Genomic DNA, 27,338 nt, shown 5'->3' on the forward strand with positions numbered 1-27,338 from the left:
ATCCGGCTGTGTGCTGACAGCACGGAGCGTGCTTGGGATTTTCTCTCTCTCCCTCTCTCTCTGCTCTTCCCCCGCTCGCTCTCCCTCTCAAAATAAATAAACTTAAAAATATATATATGAAAAGCCTGGCCTATAAAGGACAATCCTTTTCCCATAGACTAGGATCTATATATAGAAAGGGACCCAAGGGTTCATCTCTCTGGTAACCATTATTCATAGATCTCCGCATCCCTACTAACGAGCCCGCATGTTAAGAGGATCTACCGTCACTGTTTATATCTCTAATTAGCTGATACCTCTGACCGGGCAGTAGTCAGTTGCAACCTGGTGCTAATGAGGCCGAACTTTTCTCAGCCCCTGATGCCAGCCAGCAAGTTATTTGCCAGCCACACACTACACCCTACTCCTCAGTCAGCTGATTAAAAGGTATGAACAGGCAGACAGCACAGCCAAACAACACTCCTGGGGAATCTCAAAGCGTATGCATCTACGATCTACAGAACATACACCAGAACATCATCCCGGTGATAGTGAGTCCGTAGCATGGGCCTCTCATCTGAAAGTCAACGCATTCACCGTAATGTGTGCATTTCCGTTTTGTAAGGCATGGCCTTATGTGGTCACTTGTACCTTCCTAACTTATTGGCCAAGGTTCCTCTTTCAAGGGAAACGTGGAAGCAGAGTACAGGGATGTCAGGAAGATCACAGGTCATCAGAATTTGCTAAAGCTACACTTAGTTCTAACAGATGTAATGTATATGCCTAGTCTACATATGTGAAACTTGTCAATGATAACTTTCTGTTCTCACAACAAAATCTTAATATGAAAAAGATCTGCAGAAAGAGTGAAAACATCACCCAACAGCTGTGACCATGAGCCCTTTCCATCTGGCATGGCACCCTTACTTCAAGAACCATTACAGTCTGCGTAACTCAGTTACCTCTTTAATGATGGATGGGGCAATTGCCACAATTTTAAATATGTTTAATGAATCACTTAAGAGGGTACCACACGAAGATGATGGAAACACACTATCCTAAATGCATCATAAGGGATGAGCTGCTGGCAAAAGCTAGAAGACTAGACAGAAAACAGGGACACAGATGGTCAGATGGGCCCAGAGCGAGGCCCAGGGGAGAAAGAAAGCCTCTGTTGATCACTTCCTCTGAATTTCAAGGCTTGGGACTTCCTCTTTCTGAAGGTGTGCGAGAAAGCAACAGCTCCAGCGTCCCTGGCAAAAACTTAAAAATCCAGCCTGCACTTAATGCCCAGAAACACACATAAAGCTCCCGAGGCATGAATAGGCAATAAGAACTTTCAGTTCCTCAGAAGGAAAGCTGCTGTATAAATACAGGATATTATTACTACTATGATTTCAAGATAAACACAGCTCTCCTTTGTATTACAAATGCATTTTTATTGACATTTTGGCAGCAACATGGTAAAAGAAAAGAGGCGATCTGATGCTTTGAAAGAGGTGACCCCCACAGGTATGAAGGCAGCTTATCTAGCCAAGCTGTTAAGTGCTGTTTTATCCAATATTCTGATAGCAGGAAATACTAAGAAAGTCCTATAATTAATAGGCAGAACCTGGCTTCCCTTTCTTGGCTCAGAGTCTTGTGTTCACTTTAAATTTCATCCAATTGCTTCTGGGTATGTTGCAATCTTTAAATCACAGGGGTAAGTCAACACAGCAGCTAAAAAGCTTGTTAAATGAGTAACCATATTAATGTGTCAAGTCTGCTCCCAGGTGGGGGGAACCTTTCCTTAATTGGTCAGCTGATCCTGGCGTGAACAAGCACAACCAAGGCAAGAAAGACCTTTCCCAGAAGGGTTGGTGGGGAGTGACCGCACACCTCTCTCTCAGACACACCATTGTCCCAGAACCTGGGACTCGTTTCCAAAGAGATCAAAGTTTCGGTGTTGAAAACAGGAACTCTTACCCATGTAGAGAATTCCATCTGAACTTCGGCATGGGGATGCCTGTACGAGCTCTGGGATGGTAAAGGGAAGTTTCTTTAAAAAAAAAAAAAAGGAAAGGAAAAAATAAGTTAACCAAGTCTTGTGCAATTATTATAATTTTACTGTAGTCTTTCTGTTACCCAATTCTGCAAAAAGAGAGAAGCAGTGTTGATGGTAGATGGGAGTTTTCCTGACTGGAAACCCAAGAACAAGGGGGGCCTAGATGCCCTAGGCTTCCATATCCACTGTGGACAAGACTCCAGCCGCCGGGTCCCCTCCAGGAGCGGGTCCCCTCAGAGTGTCTTGTCCAGAGCACTTCTGGGGAAGACACAAACCTTTGCTGAAAACACTTACACAAATATGGAGAGTGACAGAATCTTTGAAATTTGGGGCGGTCGGGGGAGGCGGGAGGGGTGGACAGAAAGAATTCTCTTGTCTTGGAAAACTGACCCAGAACTAGCGAGGCTGAGTGGAATGACATGTTTTCAGAGTGTGTGCGAGCCAAGAGATTCATTCTGAAGAGAAGCGACCCCAGCACCCGGCTGAAGCTTGAAGGGAAAGGAGAAGTCAGCATTATGTGGGTGACCCAGGAGCTTGAGGTGGAAAAAGAAGTTCTGATGTTTGCTTCAGAAAATAATTCTCTACTGAAAAACACAGAAAATTAAGCCTTTTTCACTATTAGAAATTATGGTAGGCGCCAGGAAAAGAAACTCAAAGGAATCCACATGTTTCAACTGCATTTCATCAGAAAACTGATTCTTCTGAGTCCACACAGCTGACATCTGAGGGGTTCTTCTGGTTAACATTCGTTTCAGTATACTTTATTTTTGGAACATTCTGTGTTCTTGAAACTATTCTATACATATACCTGCTTCTACCACATTGTCATCTTTTTCTCCAAAAAAGAAAAAGATTTCTCTCTAGCTTTAACAAACAGAACTTTAAATAATCAATCGTTTGGATTTTCCCATTATCCCAACACTTAAATGAAGCCTTAGAAAAGGACAAATGCCAAAGAGAGGCTGTCGTGACTGACTGGATTTTTGTCAGGTGTTTTGGAGAATCAGAAAGTCATCGCAAGGCTTCCAGTCTGGGATCCTGTAGCGTCTGCTAAACAGCTCTACAGGACTCCCTGGCCCAAGGGGGAAACACACCGCTCCCGGAACACAGGAAGGTGTGAAGGGTGGTGGTCAAAGCATCCTTTGGAGGTTAGAGCTCAAGGCCAGTTCCAACACTGGAAGCTTTGGCCTTGGGCACATTCCTTCACTTCTGTGGGTGAGGTTTCCACACGTCTTATTTGGGGTAACACCTGTATCCCAGAGGGCTGCTGAAATAGGAGACAACTTCTACAGATAGTCCCACACAGGGTCTAGCAAAAAGTGCTTCGGAAACAGGCTCTGGAATGTGGAGAGAGATGCTCGAGGTGAGACACGCACACACCTCTCCACAAGGCTTGCCCTCCTCCCATCTGTTCCAGTCACAGGTGTTCATAAAACAATGTCAGAATATGCCAATCAGAGTTCACAGCCACTTATAGTCTAGACCGCTGCTTCTCGGCCTTAGCTGCACATCAGAGTCACTTGGAGGCTTTTGAAAAAATATTTCCTATCGAAGCAGAACATACAAACAGCACACTGAGTGCACAGCTCAGCTAAGTTTTGCAAAGTGAACCAGCCCATGTAACCAGCATCCACATGAAGCAGCAAAACATTTCCAGCGCTCTGAAAGCCCTCGCCTTCTCTTCCAATCATCCCCTCTCAGGGCCATCATCATCCTGACTTCAAAACAGCATAGGCTGGTTTTTCCTGTCTCTGAGCTTTACATAAATGAATCATTCAGTGTGTAGCCTTTCTGGTTTATCATCTTTTGTCCAACCTCCTGTTGGTGAGGTTTATCCATGCTCCTGGGTAGTGTCACAGGCCGTTGGTCCTCACTGGTGGAGACCATTGAAGGTGTATCACTATCCCATAATTTATTTATCCTGTCCACTATTGATGCTGTTTGGACAGTTTTCACTTTTTGGTTATTCTGCATCATGCTGTAGGACATCTGGTACCTGCCTTTGGGGAACACAGACACAGACACTTCTGTGGGTACACGCTGACCCAGGAAGGATTAACTGGGTCATAAGGCTTTACAGATTTTGCCAGTTTCCAAACCGGATATACCAAGTTGCACTTTCACCAGCAGCGTCCAAGAGTTCTATGAATCTTTTGTTGGAGTCATATGTGTACTTCAAGTACATTGTGGCCTGCTTCTCTTAATGGTGTCTCTTAACAAAGAAAAATTCTTAACTGTAATATAGTCCAATATATCTATTTTTTTTCCTTTCTCATTAGTGGGGGAGGGGGGGTATTTTGTTTTGTTTATCTCATCCAAGAAATTTTTTCCTACTCTAAGGTCGTGCAGATGTTCCATTACTTTCTTTTTTTTTCTTCAAGTTTTGTTTTTACGTTTCACATTTAGATATGCAATCTCTCCGGAACGGAGTTCTGTGTGTCTGGTGTGAGGCAAGAGCTCAGCTTCTTTTTCCACGTGGATATCCCAGGTGACTCACCACTCACTGAAAGACCACCCTTCCCCAATGCACTGCAGCCACACCTCTGTCAGAAATCAGGTGCCCGTCTATGTGGGCCTGTTTCTAAATTCTCTTATCTAGGGAGCTTTTAAAAATTCCTGATGACCTAGATCAATTAAATGGAAGCTTTTGGGATTGGGACCCAGACTCAGTCTTTTTTTGTTTGGTTTAGAGGTCTCCAGGTTATTACAATGTGTACCTAAGGTTGAGAACCACTGGTCTAGATTCTCAGATAAAGTTGGGAATGGAACATCACCTGCCCCCCTACCTTGTAAAGGGATGTCTGCTCGGGTGGAGGTGGGCAGGGCTGCAAACTACCCTGCACCCCCAATTTGAAATCACTAGTCGGAGCAAGCCCTGCTGTTAAAGGGAGTATCGTACCTCTCTAGCGTGTTGGCTGGGCCTTGAGAACCTGCTGGTCTAGATCAATGCTGCTGAATTCTGGCTGCCAGTTAAAAGCTCATTTAGGAAGCTGTAAAAAAGACATTGATGCCCAGGTCTCACTGCAGACCTCCTGAATTAGAATCTCCGGGAATTTTTTTTAAGCTCTCAGGTGATCTCGGTGTGCGACAGTTGAGGACCACTGGTCTGGAACCTCTGAAGAACACAAAGAAGCTAAGTGCACTCACCGTCAGGCCTTCATTATTCTTGCCCCCAAGTGTATACAGGCTGCCATCATTGGGATCTGGGAGGAAGGCAGGCCTAGAGATTAAGCAATGAGTATCAATAATAAATTACAGCCCAGGGCACAAAACAAAATGTCAAAGCCATGCAAAGCCATGATTGGGAGGAGGGGGAGGATGTGTGTGTGTAAGACAATTCTACCCACGGCTCTTTCACTTTTAGCCACAAATAAAATATCCCTATGGTGACAGGCTATGTTTGAGCAGAAAAAAGCAACCTGCAGGAAAAAAAAAAAAAAAAAAAAGCAAAAAACCAACCACAGAAGAGTAAACTGTCGTTTGGTCAAAGCATCCTGGATGATGATAAATAAGTGAAAAGGACCCAGTAAGTATGCTTTCCAGTTTCCAAGTCAATTGTGTACAGAACTTTAATAATTAATATTTAATAGCATGGAACAGTACATAAACAGGTAGGACAAATCTACCTTCAGTGTTCAACAAACATTTATTTTTAAACTGGAGGCAATAAAAGCAGACTCTGAAAGCCTGACATCTGACAGGACCTGCCAAGGAGATGGATGGTGTCCAGTACATGGCTCCTCATGAAGCAGATACAACGAGGTCTTTGGTCACGTTAACCTTCTAAAGTCTGCGCTCTGACTAGTCACTCAGGAACCTGTTGCTGAATCTTTTCTGTACTTAGGATGTCCCATCATGTGAGCTCCTGCTGGGGCCATAACACACATGCTGTAGTAGCAGGTCACGGCCATGTTTCCCCTCCATGGTGCGACACAGTGAAGAGGGAGAGATCTAAACCCTCTGGCAGGACTTTGGCAGCTTAACCTCAAAACTCAACTTGACTTTCATCAGACTTTTTAATATCCCTGCCTCTGCCACCGACCCCAGCAGCTGACCACCCTTTCCTGATCGTAGAACCTGTAAGACTTCCTGTCTCCAGCACTCTCATTATATTTTACATTTATGCACATAATGTACTCCCAACAGCTAGCTTCCTAAATATTAATTGACTAGTTTAGAAAACGAATTAAAGGGAAGTGCTTAAGCAAATCAGAAGACTTACTCTTCCACATGCGTTGGAACCTGCAGAACCGGATCTGTGCAAAAGAACAACAAAGGCATCGTCAGACAGACTCTAAAATATCGGGATTCCGAGAGAGCCCCCAGGACTCACTCACGAGTGACACCAATAACTTAAATTTACCTACATGAGATAACATACGTGAAGGTACTTTAGAAAACACACACCCAAAGACACAGACGTAGGCTCTTATGATGGTCTCCGAGGCTGGATAGAGAACAGAGTAGAAGAAAACTGCTGTCAAGAAACATGCACACAGGGGCAGCTGGGTGGCTGAGTTGGTTAAGCACTGGACTCTTGATTTCAGCTTAGGTCATGATCTTGCACAGTCTTGAGATCGAGCCCCACGTCGGACTCCACACTCAGTGTGGAGCCTGTTAGGGATTTCCTCCTCTCTCTCCCTCTCCCTCTGCCCCTCCTCTGCTCCTGCTAGCTCTCTAAACAAACAAACAAACATTAAAAAAAAAAAGGGGGGAGTGGTGCCTGAGTGGCTCAGTTGGTTAAGTCCAATTTCAGCTCAGGTCCTGATCTCATGGTTTGTGATTTCGAGCTCCATGTCTGGCTCTGTGCTGACAGCTCAGAGCCTGGAGCCTGCTTTGGACTCTGGATCTTCCTTTCTCTCTGCTCCTCCCCCATTCACACTCTGTCTTCCTCTCTCTCAAAAATAAACATTAAAAAAAAATTTTTTTTAAAGAAATGTGCACATAACTTGGGGGATGGACAGTGAAGGAAGAACCAGTCACAACCCACAGTCGACAATGGGTCACACTGTCACTATCTGACATATCAAGGACTTTTAAAACCTAAATGATCACCCTGTCAGATACCTGGCGTGGTACTAGGTACTCCCATTAGGAAAATCAAAACGATGACTTAAGAATAAACTTTCCTGTTGATGAGAATTTTGTTGAATGGTAAATGAATACACCCCTTTGGGGCAGCAACAGGGCAATCTTAGAGCCCCCAAGGGCTTGTTTCCCTTGATTCCTTTTGATCTATTTCTATAAAATCTAGTTTGAAAGCAACACAAAATAGGAGGCACCTGGTAGCTCAGTCAGTTAGGCATCCGGCTCTTGATTTCTGCTCAGTTAAGGACTGGCCACTTGGCAGAAAATCAAAGCTTCTAGAAGGCCTTATAAAATTTTTTTAAAAATGTACAAATCTTTATATTATGATGTTCAAGAGAAAAGATAACATTATACGTAGAGTATTAATGCAACTGGGGAGAAAATCTTCAATGCACAGAAAAAAACAGAAAGGCAGAAAATGCTAATTGTGAATTATTTTTGTTGGAAGTATACATGACCCCCTCTTTTTTTTTTTATTTCCCAAAACTTGTATAACAACAGGCAGTACTTTTTACACTGGAAAAAAAGGGTTTTCCCAAAGTCAATTTTCTATCTGCAGTAGTCAAAAACAGCATTCTCTCTCTCTCTCTCTCTCTCTCTCTCTCTCTCTCCTGATTCTCCCAGGCATGAATCAAGAGGACGCTCCTGGTTCCTTGGGGTCAATGGCAGCATGAGAACACAGTGACACGACCAGGGCTAAAGTCCACAGGCATGAGGCAGCTCAGTTGTGAGGGGGTTCCCAGCAACCAAAGCCCCACGGGCTACACAGACCCACCATCCACCACTTCAAAGCTGGGGGTAAGGAGGGCTAATATTGGGACAGGATTTTTGGACACAGGGTTCCGGGCTCCACCGGCTGTGCACGTGGTGACAGACGGCTGCCTGACTCCCCCCGTCACCTGGGACTCTCAGATGAAGAAAACGCTTTCAAGCCTTATCATCTGTTGACTTTGCTTTACAAGCCCAGCTCTGACATGAAAGCATACGGTGTTCACAGTGACAGAAGCCACACAGACCGCACAGAACATGTGGTCTGTGGGCAGCAAACAAACAATTCATTAAACCAAAAACATTTTAGGAAACAGGAGGAACTTTCAGTTAGTAAGCCTGCGTTTATCGTTCCCATTAATCGCTTCTCGGTACAAACAGACTGATGCAAGAGACAGGAAATACGGACACGCGGCGTTCACCCCACCGAACAAAGTCAAGGTGCAATTACAACCCGCTACTTCTACACAGCCCTGACGCCACACAAGCCAGGAAAAGCAGGAATGCCACATTCCAAAGAAAACACGGCAGTCGGGAGGCATCTTTGTTGTCCATTTCAGCTGCTTCAAGGCGTCACAGACACACACAGAGGAAGAGGAGACACTGCCAGATTCTAGCACTTTCACCAGAAATGAGACACGGAGACTGACACGATTTATCTTTGCCGTACGGGCACCGGCTCACTCTCAGGGTCTTGCCTTCAGCTGCGGATTTTCCTGGTTTTCGAGAGGTCGTCCACGGGTCACCTGACACTGAGGCCTCAAGTCCCCAAACGTGTCCTGCACCAGACAGGTTCAGTGTCCAGTGAAGGCACGGGCCCTCGTCGGGAGCTGACCAGTGGGACAGCTACGCGGCTGTTGAGGATCTGAGCTTTCTCTAGGCTTAAGAGGAGAGGAAGGTCGGCTTAGCATTCCCACCCACTCGGTAAAATAAGGTCCCTGGAAGGAACACGCGTGGAGTTGTAGGCCAGGTAACAGCACCACCATTAATTACATCAGCTCTGACAGGCGAGCAAGCGCTGCTTGGCTTCTGAGGGACGGCAGTGACCTAGGCCCTAGGGTTTTGGTTGGTTTGTTTCTTGAAGAATCGCTTGAATCTGAGATTTGCTTTAAAATACTACAGGAAAAAAAAAAAAAACCCACATGGGGAGTGGGGAGGGCAGATAAAACAAAAACTGGCCGCCTGCTGCTAACTGTTAAAGACGAATGTGGCACTGGTGGGGAGTCACTTGGCTTTTCCTTCTACCTACGCTTGAAATTTCCTGTAACGTGAAAGGTTAAAGATAAAAATATTTGGAAAGCCAGCAAAATAAAAGCAAGCGGCGTCATCTGAAAATGTGCAACGAAAGCCCAACGTGAAAAGGTGGCTGTTTTTGTTTAATAACGAGAATGTGTATCAGGCAAGATTCTTGCTTTAAAAAAAAAAAAAGTAAACAAACAATTCAGCCATGTGAACAGAAACCTGGCCTAACTATAAGGCTATAAACAAACACTGCTCCAGAATAAACCGCTCTATCTATACGGAGACTGATAAGGATAAAAGCCATCTCATAAAGCTGTTTTACTTTTGGAAGGAAAAAAAAGCAGGGGTGGGGGTGGGGGTGGGAGAGGAGGTTACTTCACAAGCATGAAAACAGGTGTTACTCAAAGTAAAGGCAAGGATCTCAGAGGAGGAACTGACTTGGGCAGAAAGTAACCTCCTCACTGCTCCCCAGGGAACGAACACTGGGCGGGACCCGATTTCCTAGTGGCTCCAGCTCGAGCCCGAAACGGCCCAGTCTTCGCACCCAGAGAAACGTGGATGAGGTTATGTGACAACTCATCGCTACTGCTGTGCTAATTGAATCCTCCTTTTTAACCCGGGACAGAAATGGCTCAAAACAGATGTTTACACCCTTCCTTGTGCCCAAGTTCCTAAGGACATTTTTATTTCCAAAAGATGTGAATTTTCGTCGTTCCACGAATACCTCTTTCACCTTCGTTCTCCATTCCATCCTGTCTGGGACCTCATGCCCTCTCCCTCGGGACTGGGCCACACGTGGACTCGACTCTGCTCCCCTCCTGAGCTACGGGCCTTCGTGGCTCCATCCAGCACCACCAACAGCCCCACCACGCTTTCTGCCGCTTCTCGACCATTTGGGCAATGCCACGTGCCCACTGCCCCGGACCACGCAGTCGGAGGCAGCCCCTCCACTGCCACTTCCCACTCTGTGGCTCGCCCCGCCCCTCGGGTATCCCGCCCTTCAGCCTCTGTGGCCCTGCACACCCTGATTTCTGCCCCCCCACCCCACCCTTGGCGCCCTCTTTCTCTACTCCCAACAGAGAGGAACATTTCCGGGTGCTCCCCTGAGTTCTCTCAGAGGACACATCCATCTCTGTAACTTCAGCCTACATGGGGAGAGTCCAGGGCCCCCATTTCCTGAGCTCTTCTTTCTGGATCAACCGGACACTTCCACTATTTCCTACCAGAACTCAGCTACCACCTGCCCAAAGTCATGCCCTCCATCTTTTACCTCAGGTCAACTTCTACTCTTGATTACCCTATTTTGTTAACGCCCCACTATTCTCTTGGAAGGCAGACAGGCTCCAATGACTCTGTTGACGCTCATTTCTCCCCAATACATCTCACTGGTTGCCAAACCTGAGGGTCTATTTCTAGAACATTCGTCACTTTGTTTCCTACACCCAATATCCCTCCAACATCATCAAAGCCCCTTCCCTTTCAAGGACTCTAGTCTATGCGGCCTTTGGATTCAGCTGAGTCTATGCTTAAATCCTAGCTCTGCCAGTTACCAGCCCAGTGACCTCAGCAAAATTATCTAATCTCTCTGGGCCTGAATTTCTTCATCAATAAAGGAAAAACCCCAGAGAGATAATAATACCAACCTCATGAGGCATCTCTAGGTGGATTAAATAGGATTAAATGTTTGTCAAGACTTTAAGTCTGTGCCTTGACACAGAGAACAGTGATCCTTTTAAGGACAGAAGTCAGAGTACTCTCTACTCAAAACCTCTGGTGGTCCCCATCTCACTCAAAAAGTCAATGGCCACACGGTGGCCTGCAAATCCTAGACAATTCCACTCTCCCACCCTCTAACACTCTCCCACTATTTCCTCCTTGCTTATACCAGCCGAGCTGGCCTCCTTATATTCCTCAAATACCGTCTAGCCTGTCCCTGCCTCAGGGCCTTTGCATTTGCTGCCCCCTCTGCCCATGTCTTTGATTAAATATCACCATCTCAGAGAGGTCTTCCATGACCACCTCTTACCACCCCCCCCCCCCCACCAAGGATTCCCTACCCCTCTTCCCTACTTGATTTTTCTCCACAACACTTACCACCTCTGAAGTACAGTACATTACTTACTTTGTCTGTCTGACTCTGGGGAGCCTGGGTGCCTCAGTTGGTTAAGTGTCCAACCCTTCATTTCCGCTCAGGTCATGATCTCACGAGCTCCGTGTTGGGTTCTGCGCTGACGGTGCAGAGGCTGCCTGGGATTCTCTCTCTCCCTCTCCCCACCTCTCACCTGCTTATGCTCACTTTCTCTCTCAAAGTAAATAAATAAACTTAAAAAATAAATAAATGCCTGACTCTAGCTACTATTAACTACATAAGGGCTGGGATTTATCTTTTGTTGTCTGCCATATTCTCAACACCTACAACAGTGCCTGGCACAGAGGGGTGCTCAATATATTGACTGAACGGAGCAATCACTACATGTTAGTTTCTTTCCTACTTCTATTCGTGCCCAGCCTGGACATCCATTACCAATTACTTTTTTTTTTTTTTTTAACGTTTATTTATTTTTGAGACAGAGACAGACAGACAGAGTGTGAGCAGGGGAGGGGCAGACAGAGAGAGAGGAAGACACAGGATCTGAAGACGACTCCAGGCTCTGAGCTGTCAGCACAGAGCCCGACGCGGGGTTCAAACTCACAGACCACGAAATCTTGACCTGAGCCGAAGTCGGAAGCTTAACCCCAGGTCCCCCCATCCTTAATTACTTTTAATAATCCAGCAAATATGCTCTACCATCCCTCACCCCAAAATCTACTGTGCAATCCCCTTTCCTCCACTCAGGCTCTGAGTTGTGCTGAAGAAAACACTACAGTCACTCTTGGAAAAACCATTCTACGTCTATGGCCCACTGGGCCCCATACTGTAGGAGATACACTTATCTATTTCCTGGTTGGCCTCTTTAAACTTGCACTCCTTGCCTCAAGGCCTCCTTCCCTCCACACCCGATTCTGCCTTCTGGGGCACAGGAGGAATAAGAGGGGACAGAGTGAGCTTTCCCAAAATTCCTACCTTTCTCCTCAAGTTTGCCCAATCCCACCCTTCACTTCTCCATACAGAGACAATGCGTCCACCTCCATATTCATAGATACTGCCCAGCCCCCAGGTGGTACCATGTCTCCAAGGACCCACAGGTCCTCCTCTGCCTGGCTAACTCCTTCCCTTCAGCCCACAAACACACGAAACCTCTGGGCTCTCCTTCTCTTTGGCACACGCTCTCCTTTCTCTCCTAAGGCAGCCACTTTAAGTGTACGATTCAACGAGTCTTGAGAAACATACACACCCACGTAACCACCCTTACACCCTAGAACATTCCCATCACTCCAAAGCATCTTCTCACGCACCAACTCTCACCCCCACATAACCACTGACAGGTTCGTTGTGTTTGTTCTAAAATTGCACAAACGCAGTTCATACGTTGGGTTCTCTTGGGTGCCTGGCTTCCTTCTCTGCATCATGTTTTTGAGGTTCATCTACATCGTCGCATGTATCATGGTCTGTCCTTTTATATTGCTAAACAGTGTTCCACTGTGTGGATATGCTATAATTTGTTTATCTGCTGAGGGACACTGGGTTATTTCCAGTTTGGGGCTGGAAAATGAGACTAAAGCAGCTATGAACATTTATGGCACAAGTTTTTGCTGGGACCTACGTTTTCATTTCTGTTGGGAAAATACCTGGAACGTGGAGCCATATTGTTTACATGGGACTCGACAAGGAGCTGCCACACGGCGCTTCAAAGTGGTCGTGCTATTTTAGGTGCCCACCAGCAGAGGATAAGTTTCCCTATGGTTTTTTAAATGTCGGTTCCTGGGTCCTTCCCCCAGGAAGCTGATTCTGTGGGTAAGGCCAGGGAATTCGAGTTCTTAACTAGGAAACCATTATCCTGGATCTTATTTCACCTTCTCACCTTCTGTGTCTTTCTCACCTCACGGCTCTCTGGCCCCTACCCTCGGAGTAAGACCAGAACTGCCACTGTCCAGTTCCAGTAACCAAATCTAACACTTGCAAATCCTTATTATTAGGTTTCCACATGGCATCTGACGACGTCTTCCCGTGGAATCCATGACTCAGCCCCACTTCGAGCTGCTTACAGTGTATCTCAACCCTGAGGTCACACCCCCCCGAACCTGATCCTCCTTTACATTCCCAGATTGGCTGGCCAGCCCCGCTCCTGCCCTGTCACACAATCCGGAAACACAGAGCTGTCCTCGACTCTCCCCTTAATTCTAACCCGCTCCCATTCAATTAGATGCTGAGTCATGTAAGATTCGACCCAGCACACATTTCTCAAAACCTACGTCCTCCTTTACCACTGCCAAAACTAGGCAGCCATCATCTCACTGGGTCTACCTAGCAGTCTCCTAACCAGCTTCCTGTCTCAGATCTTGGCATCTTGGGCTTTTGGACATGCATTCTACCTACTGTCTGCAGGGCCTGACGCAGGCAAATCTGTTCACGTCTTTCCTCCACATAAAACCCTACAATGGTTCCTTCCTCCCTCTGCCTACGGAATACCTTCCATCTCTGTGGCTCAAGTCAGAGGTTCCCAAACTTTCTTGGTTCACAACACCCTTCGTGTGTCAGTAAATTCTTCACAGGGCCTTCGGCAAAAAGAAATGCCTAACAGTTCCATTTATTAAGCAGTTAGTTCCAAATGGCCTAAGTATGTAGGGACTAGCAACTTCAAAGCCACTTGAAAAAAAGGAATACATGTAAATGGAAAGAAAACGATTTCATTCTTGACCATAACTACTTACTAATGGGATGTGTCCCTGCTGGGTGCTACACATATTCCAAACCTTATAATCGGATTAGACACTGCCACCCTCATTACCATTCCGCATTGCTTTTCATGTGGTGTTTGAATTTTATTACAGCAACCACCAAAAATTCAGCCTTGCAAAGATACGTCGTTGAAAGGAAAGCAGCACAAGCTGATGTTGAAACCCCAAACTACCTCGAATAGGGTGTCTGACATTTGTTTGTTGAGTACTGCTATGCTTCTCTCAAAACTTGAAAACAAGCTGCAGTGCCTCTGTGAGTTTACTGCAGCCCCCAGGGCCCCTGAGGATGGTTTGGGAGTCACAGGCCTATGCGTTCAAGGCTGTGCAAAACGCAGGCCCGATTCTTCTCCATGACTCTCTTTCAATCCAGTCTCTTCCCAGAACACCCCTGTGCTTTCATGTTGGTCTCTGTGCTCATCACTGCCTGTTCCCCTTTAGCTATCTAAATCTGCTTGTTCATCAGGGCCAATTCAAATGCCCCCCTTCTCCAGGAAATCAGACAGTGACCACCCACCGCACTGGGTATGTTCTTAGGATGCATTGATCACGCTTCTCCAGGGCTGGTGTTTTGGTGCAGGTGGCCTTTCAAATATCTGGGGGCTGGACTGAAGTTTAAGCATGTTGAAGGAGAGGGACCATCTACATCACGTACATAAAAAGCGAAATATACACAGAAAAGTACATAAAGCTTATGTACGGTTTAATGAGTAATCAGAGAGCGAACTCTGGGGTAGCTGCTGTCCCTCCCCTCATACTTACTAGACAATACTCTCTGCAGAATGAAAGGAAATCCGTGATTTAAGATATTCAGTCCTGTATGTCATAACATATGAATGACACTAATTCCAACACGTTTTTTCTAACGAAAAGAACTTTTCCACAGAGAAACCTATGTGATAAAAGCTAAAGAGAGCTGCCAGGCACAGTTTGGTGTGTTCACTCACATTTAAAAATTGTTTAAATGTATGGGGGGGGAGGAACGATATGGTATTTGCTTCAGAATAATGAAGGAGATGAGGAAGGGGACTGCCTGCCACATGTTGATCACTACTGAACCTGGGTGCTGGTTGCATGAGGGTTTCACGATACTATTCTACTCTTTTGCATGTGTTGGAAGTTTTTCTAAAATGAAAAATTTTTTAAAAAGAGAGAAGCCAAGAAAAAGAAGTCATTCAAGCAAGGAAAGCTTTTCCAATATGTTCAGAAGAAAGGCCTGTTTCTCCTGCATTCACTTGAAGTATAAACCTTCATTTTTTTTTTTTTTTTTTTTAGTAATCTCTACACCCAACGTGGGGCTTGAACTCATGAACCTGAGACCAAGAGTCACATGCTCTACGACTGAGTCAGCCAGGCGCCCTAAACCTTCACTTTCTGAAGTGAAGCCCGATCCTACAATGTCACAGGGTTTGGAGGGACTGGAGGGAAACCCACTCAAAGAGCAAGAAAGACCTTGTCAGCACTGCCACAGGCCTCCCTAACATGCTTAGCAAAACTGGTGAGGATGTGGGAAGACATGGGGGTGAGAAGTCAGCAAAACAGAAGAATGTCTCTGACGAAGTCAACCAAAATTTAAGTAAGTCTTTCAAAACAGAGCCCACATTTAATGGCCTCTCCGTGGAGGTAGCTCTGGGCAGACTTTCTTCCACATAGGAGGGAGTAGATTCCTTTGATTACAGAAGCCACAAGAACAGGTTGCCCATCTGACTGGAGCTCAAGGAACCTTACAAGATCATTCTCTTCTCTTCCTCAGATAAGCGCTGAAATTTCTGGAACACACTGCTTCTCTGGCAGAATCTAGATGAGCGCTGGCTTTTCTGCCCTGCCCCACCTCACTCTCCTTTCCAAAGCACAACCACCTGGCTGACCCCCTACACCCCTTGCATTTAAAACCCGCTTCCTCTCTGACTAGAGGACTTCTCTAGGTACATCTCAGATGTCACAAAATATTTGAAATTCTCCATACCAGCCTCTTCTAAGTACACCTCTAGCAATGATGTGAACACTTCCGGGCTGGCCCTTCTGAAAGGTATTTATGGACCAACGAAACCCAGGAACGAAGCCTCCTCATATACCAAATACTCAAGAGCCTCGTCCTTCCCTCTCTCCCTTTCTCTCTGAGGAAGAGTATGACAACCCCACTCTTAGTAATGATCTGTGGAGATTTACCACACACATCTCAAAAGCAAAGATAGAGCGTCTGCTATCAGCTTGATTCTCTGCTCCACGCTGTGTGGGATAAAGAAAGGAGTCGATACAGCCGATGTGCACGAACGGTATCTGATGAACTGCCGAAGCATGTGGTACACACCACAGGATTTCCCAGGTGAGGGAAGTCGCTGAGGGCTTGTGTACTCGGGGAAGAAAGACTTCGTAACGAAGGCTGGCTCAGAGGGTGGGAGGACCTGACAGCATGAGTGAAGAAGCATCACCCCATCTGTGGCAACGAGGACACAGCCTTGGCGAATGCGAAGTGTTCCTTCTGAGAAGCAGTGACAGTAAGGCTGGACAGGAGGCAGCGAGGCCATGGAGGAGAATGCTGTGACAACACTGACACGGTGGGTGCTAACCAGGGGCTGACTGGAGGCTTCCGAGCAGAAGAGAGACGGGATCGGAGTCCTCCGAAGGCAGGTCAGATGGGCAGGCATCAGGGCACAAAGTGAACAAGACAGGGAAGGAGTCAAAAAGCACAGTGAGGGAGGTGACAGCGGCCTGCACCGGTGCTGGGGAGGGGGAGGAAGGGCGGCAGGAGGAGGGGGAACGTATCAAGAGAACTTAGTTCTGATGAAAAAAACGCAGGGGACAAAAAGGACCTCAGGAGGACATGGGGATTTTAATCCTAGAAGACAGTGAAGCTAGACTGGCTGGTCTGAATGCAACGAACCACTGGCATCTCCTTAAGAAAATGCTTATGGTTCTAATACTCTTTTCTTTTAAAAAAATTTTTTTTTCAACGTTTTTATTTATTTGTGGGACAGAGAGAGACAGAGCATGAACGGGGGAGGGGCAGAGAGAGAGGGAGACACAGAATCGGAAACAGGCTCCAGGCTCTGAGCCATCAGCCCAGAGCCCGACGCGGGGCTCGAACCCACGGACCGCGAGATCGTGACCTGGCTGAAGTCGGACGCTTAACCGACTGCGCCACCCAGGCGCCCCTCTAATACTCTTTTCTTACAGAAATCATTCGTAAAACAAGGCCGTCTACCCTCCCTGAACTCAAAAGGTAAGCTTCCCCAAATATGTTCCACGCACTCAAGTGAATCTGTTAGGGAATGCTTCTCCCCAGCGGCAGCTCACTTCCTCCCCCAAAGGAAAGGTGCTTCTGCAATCTGAACCTCAAGTTCCCGTTGAAGTTGCGAGGTCCAACGTGTAAGGTAGCAAGTCTCCAACGTTTCTCAAAATTCAGCTTTGATAAGGAGAGCATTTTAAAGCGGACATCTCACCAAAAGCTAACCCTCGAATTCCAGGTCTCACCTGAACTGGGACAGGACGTAACAAGACTTCTCTGCGAGTCACCAGATGTCACGCTCAACAGAGACCATCATGGGGACGTGCCAAAGTAACCTGAAAAAGCTCCCACTCCAGAGGCAGTCGGATTCTACCATGTTCTTCCTCACCTTCACCCTGACAGGAGTCACTCAGACCTAAACACACACACTATCATCACCAGTGAAAGAATTAAAGGGGGGAGGGCAAGACAATTCAATGCTATGGCCTGAGCCCAAACGCCTCTCAAGACGTCAGAGCTTCACAGAATCCGTTCGTGAGTAACCAGAGTGCCATCAAACCTTGCACGGTCAGGCCAAGATGAAAGGACAGGTAACGAAGTTACAGCCAAAAAGGGATTTTATTCACGTGCTTCAACATTCACAGCTGGATCTCGACACAGACCTAGTAAGAGTGCAAAGAATACCCACTGGAGTGGAAATCTATGCCACCAAGCATAGTGACAGCTGTTTGAGAGACCTCCTCACAACAAGAGACGTGCCACTCTGAGGTAAAGCCCAAGCTTGAGGGAGGACGCCAGAGGGGGTACAGAGGAGACTGAGCACGAGCTGGTTCTCACAGAAGCTAAATGAGGAGGACACGAGGGTTTGTACCTCTCATTGTCTCTAAGTTTGCGTATGTTTAGAATCTTCCTTGATAAAAAGGAAAACACGACAAAGAAAACACATTTTCAAGATACTCAAAACAGGCCCTTCTCATATCCTCTCTCACAACTTAATTTTCAGTCCTCCCAAACAATGGAAAGCAAATAAACACTTTTCTTGTGCTTAAGCAATGAGGTAGAAAGGGAGTAATGCATATCTTAAGCCTAGAAAATTCAGTAAGAGAAGACAGATTAGAACTATGAACGAAATACTGTCCCTTCTCACACTTCCCTGCTCATGTTTCCATCACACCTCTGAAGGCAGATCTCTCTTTCAGAGGAACGTGCTCGCTGCCGGAGGGACAGGAGAGAAAAACCGACAGCAAAAAGTCACAAAGAGCCATACGAAACTCCAGATCAGAAACTGGAACTGGAACCTGCCGTGACAGTGGTCCAGGTGACAGATAATGCATCCCAAGGGGGCAGAGTCCAGGCTCATCTGTTTCTCAGGGTTCCCCAAAGACATCTAGTCAGAGGGTTCTGGGACCCGAGTCAGCATCAGGTGCCTGAGACATATTTACTGAGCATCCCTGGCTGTCTAGGGAGCCCAACCTCAAGAAATTAGAATTCAGGGGCACCTGGGTGGCTCAGTTGGTTAAGCGTCTGACTTCAGCTCAGGTCATGATCTCTGTGAGTTCAAGCCCCACATCATGCTCTGTGCTGACAGATTACAGCCTGGAGCCTGCTACAGATTCTGTGTCTCCCTCTCTCTCTCTCTGCCCCTACCCTGCTTGTGCTCTGTCTCTCAAAAAAAAATAAACGTTAAACATTTGTTTTTTCAATAGAAAATAATAAAGAAATTAGAATTCAGTGGGAAGACAAATGTAAACAAAGTTTCACAACACAAGCACAAAGTGCCCTGAATCCAGATGAGGAAAGGAGCTCACCCTGCTTGAGGGGTCAAGAAGGTGACCGGTGTAGGGGATCTTAACAGATCTATAAGGAGCCTGACCAACGCTGCAGGCGGCTGGTGGGGAGGGAACATGAGCGAAGGCCCCATGTTGCTGAGGCCTAGAGATGGGGTGAGGGCCAGATGGTGAAGGACCTCGCATGCATGCGAAGGGGCTTAGACTTCACTCTGTGGACTGGGGCCTTCTCTGTGGCGAGGGACCAGTTACTGAAAATTCTAACCCAGCACGGATGACTCTTAGGATCCCTTCTGTACTTCTCGTGGACAGGTAACACAGGTGGGCAGACCACACTTAGGGCACTGCCTTAGACGGCACCAAGGCTATCTCAGCAGAGGTGCAGCCTGGTCCGTGGTCTCGTTAGAGGGCAGGTCTGAGAGCAGCGTGATGGGTGAAGGACAACAGAGATGGCAGGCAGCCAGGAAGCTGTCCTCTTGATCTAGGAAATGAGTCTGGCTGAGATACTGGCTAGAAGGACTGGGTAGCTCAGTCAGTTGAGCGTCCAGCTCCTGGTTTAGGCTCATGTCATGATCTCACAGTTCAGGAGTTCGAGCCCCGCGTCGGGCTCTGTGCTGACGGTGCGCCGCCTGTTTGGAATTCTTGCTTTCGCCCTTCTCTCTGCCCATCCCCCACTCTCTCTCTCAAAACAAATAAATAAAAACTGAAAAAAAAAAAGGAGCCACATTTAAGAGACACTACTTCAGTCTACATGACAGAACTCAGTGACCAAGTAGCAGAGCATCACCGTACTCTCCAGACTGGGGGGGCCGTGGCTGTCGGCACCAGGAGGAACTACGGGAAGAGGCACACGTTAAGAAAGGTAAACTCAGGTGGGAAGATTTTCTTCAAATTTCACGTAACTTTATTCTTGTATTCTATTCTATCTAGTTTATTCTTTATTATTCTTCCAAATAATCCTAGTTAGCTCGTTAATTTTAGTCAAATGGTATCTCAAAGTGAATGCAAGAAGCCTTAAACCAGCCCAGGCAATACCAAAAGAAAGTCCTTTCAACCCCACCAAGCCAAAGCAAGCTTTAGAAAACCAATCTAACGCCAAACAGGGCAGCAGTGTTTTCTGTTTGCATCTGGGCTGAAAGTGCAGAAAAGAAACACACACTCAACTATCTCCACTGGTGAAATTTCAGACAAAGCCAGACAGTGTTGTTGCTACAGTCACAAAATCACAGCCTAGAAAGATTGCACCTCGCGTGGTGTCAGAACTCGTTAGTTTCTGAAAGCAAATAAAACTCGTTTTCTGTACTAGGTGCAGTTCGCTGCTGTGGTGTAAGAAATCTTCATTTCTGGGAACGGCAACACATGTTTGGGTGAGGAACAAAAGCACCTGCCAAAACCACTCTGTGGAAAGAAAAAAGAAAACAAAACTCTCCCAGTCTGTTGGCCCCTGAAACAAGTAAACAGTCAGGAAACCATGAAATGGAGTAACAGGTAGATACTGTGCATAGCCCCAGCTTGATGAGTTAAAGGGGTCTGTTTGCATCTGCAAGTTTCTTCCATTTGCCTCTGATCCCCCACTGCCTCTCAGGCCCAAGCCCACAGCCTCCCTTGCCTGGACTGGTGCGGCAGCCTCCGCCTGGTCTCCAGCTTCCTCCTGGCCTCATCAGTTCAGTCTCAACATGGCACCTGCTAACCCTGTAAAGTGGAGGCCAGGTATCTTAGCCAGCCCAGGCTGCCTTAACAAAATCCCACAGTCTACGTGGCATAAACAACAGACATTTACCTCTCACTGTTCTGGAGGCTACAAGCCCAAGATCAGGCTGTCTGCAGGGCTGGGTTCTGGTGAGAGCCCTGTTTCTGGCTTGCTGACGGCAGCCTTCTCACTGTGCTGTCATATGGTGGGAGAGAGCAAAGGCTCTGGGCTTTTCCTCTTCCCAAAAGGGCCACTGATCCCATCATGGGGGTCCCTCCCTCATGACCTCACCTCAACTAAATCCCATAGGCTCCACCTCCAAATACCACCACATTGTGGGGGAGGGCTTCAACGTGAATTCTGGAAGGACACAAACATCAGTCTGCAATACCAGGGCAAGTCGCTCCCCTGATCAGATGTCTCCGGTGGTGGCTTCAAAAAGGCCAACAGCCTCACACCAGCCACCAGGCCCTACACCTCTATGGGGAGGCTATACCTCTATGGGGAGGGCACGGCTTGCCAGGCAGCACTCAGGAAATCTGTGAGGGGCATTTCTTGGCGGTCACAGAGACTGGTGGGAGGTGTGGGGGGGCGGGGGCAGGCACTGCACAGCCAAAGATCATGTCAAATCTGTACACTGTCAGACACTCCCACAGGCCAAAAACCTTTGATAACTCCCTGGAGCCTACAACCTCACTTATGTAAAAGCACAAAAGTACTTTTTGCATAATTTTATACAAGTAATCTTTCCAGACTTTAACTACTGTAGAAAGCAGGCAAGGTCGCACTTCTGACATGTGGAGTGTTACCAAGAATTGCTCACCATCTTGGAGATGCGGGCACCGCTAAATGTCCTGGTGTTTTAGCAGTCTGCATTGGCAGGCACCACGTTCACTCACGGCGGAGTGTCACCGTGTAGGGGGGTATTTACATGTTAAATTACATGTAGGTGAGTAAGAATTACTTTTCTATTAGTCCATTGTTAGATTACCAGCTGCATAATACATGTATTTCTTTCTGAAATTGTGTGTCTGTGTATGTGTGTGTGTGTGGGGGGGGTTACTGTCTATACATTTCACTCCAGGACAGTAGGGAGGCATTTCCGTAATAAATATTGTATGGAGAGAGCATGGCATCCCCGCAGGACTGGCGCTCTCATCTCCTACTCCTCTTCCTCTCCTTTACTCCCTGCCCCCCCCTGCAGCCACTCCCATACTCCAAGTCCTCCACCACGGAGGACTCTCCCCACCTCGCCCCTACTATGCCTTCTGCCTAAAGGCTCCCCTGCCTCCTTGAGTTCTTGCTCAAATGGCGCCTTCTCTGTGGGGCCTTCACTGTTGAAAGTTGCAGCCCCCACCCCCACCTCCACCCCTGGCCCTCTCTATTCCACTCCCCTGCTTTATTTTTCTTCAATAAAGTCATAGCTTTTATCACCACTACGTAATTTATTTCCTTGTTTCCTGCCAGAATGAAAGCTCTAGGGGGGAGAGGATTTTGTCTGTTTCTTTCATTTGCTGTACCCACAGGGCCTGGAACAGTATCTGGATACCATTATAGGCGATTTAGAGATTAATGGTTTAGAAATATCAATTTTGAAATCTTTAGTTATAATTGCAAGATCAAAACTAAGTCAAAAACTCAGGGTCTCTATGCATTATCACCCTTAACCTTTGTGTAGAAATACATAGATATACTGTAATATACACAGTGTTTACATCTATTGTAGAAATATATATAGTGACTGGTATCCAGGGCTGAATTTAACTTTAAAAAGCCAATCTAGGGGCGCCTGGGTGGCTCAGTCGGTTAAGCATGTGACTTCAGCTCAGGTCATGATCTCGCAGTCCGTGAGTTCGAGCCCCATGTCGGTCTCTGTGCTGACAACTCAAAGCCTGGAGCCTGTTTCAGATTCTGTGTCTCCCTCTCTCTCTGACCCTCCCCCATTCATGCTCTGTCTCTCTCTGTCTCAAAAATAAATAAATGTTAAAAAAAATAATAAAATAAATAAATAAAAAGCCAGTCTATTCTCAGAAAAACAGTGAGACTTAGAACATAATGAATATCACTTGAAATTATCAGACTTTACTGAGATTTCTCAAATTCTCCCTTTAAGTGTCTCTTAACACCTCCCTGCTCTGCCTCCCTAATCTGTTCCTGGATTCCACTGATTTGTATTTCTGTCCCGCCTCTCATCCTTCCCACCTCTTCCCATCCCCCTGCTCCCCTTTCCAGGTCTGCCCCACAGCTCTGGCCTCTCTGTCACTGGCCCACACTCCCACACTGCACTGCAGGATTAGTGTTGAGTCACTCACTCTCAGTCATATTAATGGTCCCAGCTTCCTGTTCGTCCCAGTACAAAAGCCAGGATGCTACCATAGGACTCAACATGCCCTCTGCTTCTCTCCCTCCACCTCTACTCCCTAAGCTCCTCCCAAACAGGACTTAGACCTGCTGCCTCCTTTGCAGGCCTCACTCCCGACAGAAATTCACAAGGCTCAGCTCACCACAGCTTCAGAAATCTTTCCTGCTCTCAGCTGGCTAAGCTCAGAGCAGTTCCTACCACCTCCCAGAGGCCCTTAGAAAACTGTGGCCCAGCCCTAACATTCAATGGTAAAAAGTGTTTCTCTCAAACCTTTTGTTGAGGATTTATTGATTTCATCTTTGGACAAAATCAGACACTGCGAAATTTAAAGGACTCTACTTTTGTTTTAGAAACATTAGAAGGCTTAAACATGAAGGAGAGACGGTACAGATAACATTCCGGGAGGCTGTAATACAATGCTGAAAGCCTATAGTCTTCTTGTGGCCATTCACTCCTGAGAAAGCTGGTCCTTCCGGCTGCCTGAGGTTCTTGCTGATCCGAGCAGGGACCCACTCAGACAGGTGAGGCAGGGTGGTCTGTGATGCCCCAGCTGCCGCCATCTATGGACCGTAACCAGGTTTGCTGTTGGCTTGATAAAATGATGTGTCACCTTACGATATATGCCAATATTTTTCCATTCAAAACACTGTTCTGAGAACATTTTATTAGCGAAGGAAACACACTTGCTGTGCTCATGTAAATAATGAGTCACAGATCAGTGACGAAAGAGAGTTTGCTGGTCAGACCCTAATCTAGGGCCAAATCAGAATTATTACTGGACTCTGAAAGCGCCAAATCCTTGGCTTTGCATAGCTTTATCCAGGACGATTGCTTTGGAAATCAAATACAATTTCCCAGCTGTAGGACTCTACCGTGCTATCACCAGCAAGACAAGATCATAAAACGGAGGCAGAGTAGATTAAATGAGAAACAAGTTCAGTGTTTCACTTCCCTCAATGTAAAGACCCAATAAAGCGGCTAACTTGGATGAATGTCAAACTTTACAGCCCTCAAGTAGTTCAGCCTCTGTAAAAACAAACAAGTAATTTGAGGTTACAGAAGATAGTTCTTATAATTATGATTACAAGATTCTAATCATTAGCTAGAACTTAAAAAAAAATTTAATACAGCATGTCTTTGTGAAAGACCTACCAGCCAGAACTATTAATAGAAAAGCCTAGAGCCATTTAAACATGAAATCTGGACAGAAGAAAAAAAAAGATAAAGCTTCCTCTTCAACTGATGCGCTTTGTGAATAATCACAATTCAAGCTGTAAACATACCCTCTGAGTATAATTCCCTCTCTTCTCCTTGCCTCCATTATCCTTTTTAATTTTATTAAAATGTATAACTGTTTTTCTGGAATATGTTTCCTGGGAAGTAGCTGAGCAAATGCCCAGGTCAATCAAGGACCATATCCAAATTACCTTCTTTTAAAGTCCATTTGATTGAGCCCGTCCTCTTACTGACAGCATGCAAGCTTCCATCCAGGGTTGACACAAACAACAAGGTTTCGGGAAGTGTCACTGTGCTGGGACTTCCAAAAATCTGCAATGAGATGTTCATGTTCAATAGTAATCTTCATCTTGGGCACGTACAACCACAGACAGACCCCCCCACCCCACTGCCGCCCCACCCCACTCCAAAAGTTATCCTTCTAAAATCTGCCACCTCAAAGATGAAGACGCTGAGGTTAGAGAGCCCGCATCCAAGGCACATGTCTAGACAACAGTTGAGTCAGGACTAGATCCCAGTTGCTGTATTCTCCCTAAGCAGCAATCCTTCCCGCAGACAGACAGGCTTATCACCTGACACAACAATGACAGGGATTCTGAAATAATCCACGGGCAGCTCCACTGAAACAGAGGAAGAAAGTATGCTCAGCTTTCTAACGGACTTCCTTCTCTTGGTTATACTGCACCTTCTAAAACTTGGTCATCCTGCAAGACTCACTGGTAAAGAAGAACGCCAGCACACCCACACTTGCCCACGTGCACTTACGGAATTTTAAAAAGGCAAAGAGCTAGGGAAAAGTGTTTAAAGCAAAATAGGAAAAACAGCTCTCATTACGTCAAAAGTTCATACAATGGGGCGCCTGCTGGTTCAATCAGTCAAGTGTCTGCATGATCTCATGGTTTTTGAGTTCGAGCCCCATATCATCCTGTCAGCACAGAGCCTGCTTTGGATTCTCTCTCTCTCCCTCTCCCTCCTTGGCTTATGCACTCTCTCAAAATAAGTTAAAAAAAAAAGAAAAAGAAAAAGAAAAGTTCAAAGAACAATAAAACACCAAGATTTCAAAAGAGACAGGTTATAAAAGAAAATATATGAAAAATATAACACAAATTGTTCTTCACTTATAGTCAAAATGTAATTTACATAAAATTTTTTATGCTTAATGTGTTTAAACACACACACACACACACACACACACACACACACACACACACACACACACACACACACTCTTTACAGAAAGCAGCCAAAGGTGGTGAAATTCACTTTCTCATCCATTGTTGGTGCCAATGAAAATTATAAGTCAGTGCAATCTTTCTGGAAAGTATAAAAATGCTCAGATTTTTTATCCTATAATTCCCATTCTGTATCCTAAAGAAATAGTTCCAGAAACAGAAAAAGGTGTGTGCACAATGATGCTTATCATATCCCATTTCCCATTTACAAACACAGAAACTAGAAAGATCTGGATTTCCAATAATATCTAGATGACTGAAATAAACTATAAACACCCAATGGAATATTATGTAATCATTAAAATAGCACCTGGGAAAAGTTACAGCAACACAGAAAAATGCTTCTATACATTTTCATGTAAAAAAATACAGAATCCAAATTTTAATGTACACTGTGGTGATAATTATACTGGACAAATTTTCTTTGTCTGCCTATCCTCCAGTTTTGCTAAGAACTGTACCCTCATCTGCAGTTGCCATGGGAACAGCTGTGTGGGGGGCTCATGCATGCGCGCAGGCAATACATCCATGTGCAGGTGATAGCTGGTAAGGTTTCCTGAGACAACACCCTTTTGAGGTGTTCAATTCCAGCTTGTTTTTTTATTTTTATTTATTTATTTATTTATTTTTTTATAAAATTTTTTTTTCAACGTTTATTTATTTTTGGGACAGAGAGAGACAGAGCATGAACGGGCAAGGGGCAGAGAGAGAGGGAGACACAGAATTGGAAACAGGCTCCAGGCTCTGAGCCATCAGCCCAGAGCCCGACGCGGGGCTCGAACTCACGGACCGCGAGATCGTGACCTGGTTGAAGTCGGACGCTTAACCGACTGCGCCACCCAGGCGCCCCTCAGCTTGTTTTTTTAAATGTTTGTTTATCTTGAGAGAGAGCATTTGTGCAGGTGGACGAGGGGCAGAGAGCAAGGGAGAGAAAGAATCCCAAGCAGAGCCTGATGCAGGGCTCGATCCCACAAACTGTAAGATCATGACCTGAGCTGAAATCAAGAGTGGGACACTCAACCAATGGAACCACCCAGGCGCCCCCAGCAATGCCAACCCTGTAATAAGACTTTCTCTTTGTCACCATACTGTCCCATAAGCTACCTGGTTCCTGTGGGTCTTAAATTAAAACTGGGCCAATGCAACTTGCTTATGCTGTGAGAGTTTGGATTTTGGCACAAAAATTTTTAAATATAGGAGTATGGCTGGCTTGTAGCACTAAACAGGAAAGACTGGGGCTTTATGTGTGCAAGGCAGCCTAACCCTAAAATAATACCTGCCCACTCTCGATAAGAACCAGGATGGCACCCAGCTAATACCTTAATAAGGAAAGCCCGATGGCTCTTTCCAAAGCAGCCTGAGATGGCAGGACAGACACCCCAGTCCCTGCATTCCTGTGGAGACCCACTGGCAGAGGGGGCGAAGCAGCTGCCAGAGCCTGACTCATCTCCGCTCTTGTCTGGTTCCGGCCTAGAGGTGAAGAAGTTCCACCCTTTACCTTGCCCAGAGCCCCTGGGGCCCACTCACCTGGAATGGAAGAAACAAGAGCAAGCTTTATCACTGCCTGTGGAGTCTATTCTCAGTGTAAAGCCCCAAATCGGAGGAAGACTTTTAACTCTATCTTGGGAACTAGGAAATTAGTCTGGGTACGACCTGGATAGGAAAACAGAAGCCTCAAGATGGTGCCTGCCCTAGCTGGGAATCCAGAGGTCGTGCATACCAAGTGTTTTAGGGATAAGATTATTTTAGCCTGCAGATTACAGACCGCTGTTGAGACTCATCTGAACCTGTTCACACCTGAACTGGAGAAACGGACATTGCCCGGAGCACATGGGCCTGCAGAAC

At 46.2% G+C, this 27,338-nt stretch overlaps 1 protein-coding gene across 2 annotated transcripts in view; it reads right to left on the reverse strand.

Moving 5' to 3' along the window:
- ERN1 (endoplasmic reticulum to nucleus signaling 1) overlaps window positions 1–27,338 on the reverse strand; it is a 78,485-nt gene that overhangs the window by 26,207 nt on the left and 24,940 nt on the right. The window contains exons 1-5 of one of the 2 annotated variants that reach the window (XM_086687728.1): window positions 24,697–25,234; window positions 24,453–24,573; window positions 6,246–6,279; window positions 5,171–5,243; window positions 1,945–2,017 (exon numbers count right to left, since the gene is read on the reverse strand). In XM_086687728.1, the coding sequence (XP_086543854.1) occupies window positions 1,945–2,017; window positions 5,171–5,243; window positions 6,246–6,279; window positions 24,453–24,573; window positions 24,697–24,744 (349 nt within the window). In that variant the 5' untranslated portion in view covers window positions 24,745–25,234. Of the gene's footprint in view, window positions 1–1,944; window positions 2,018–5,170; window positions 5,244–6,245; window positions 6,280–24,452; window positions 24,574–24,696; window positions 25,235–27,338 lie in introns of those variants that run through there. The other variant, XM_086687729.1, reaches the window with a different exon arrangement.

The sequence above is a fragment of the Puma concolor genome, chromosome E1 (genome assembly GCF_028749965.1).
Source record: "Puma concolor isolate L17-30 chromosome E1, mPumCon1.1.hap2, whole genome shotgun sequence".
NCBI lineage: Eukaryota > Metazoa > Chordata > Mammalia > Carnivora > Felidae > Puma > Puma concolor.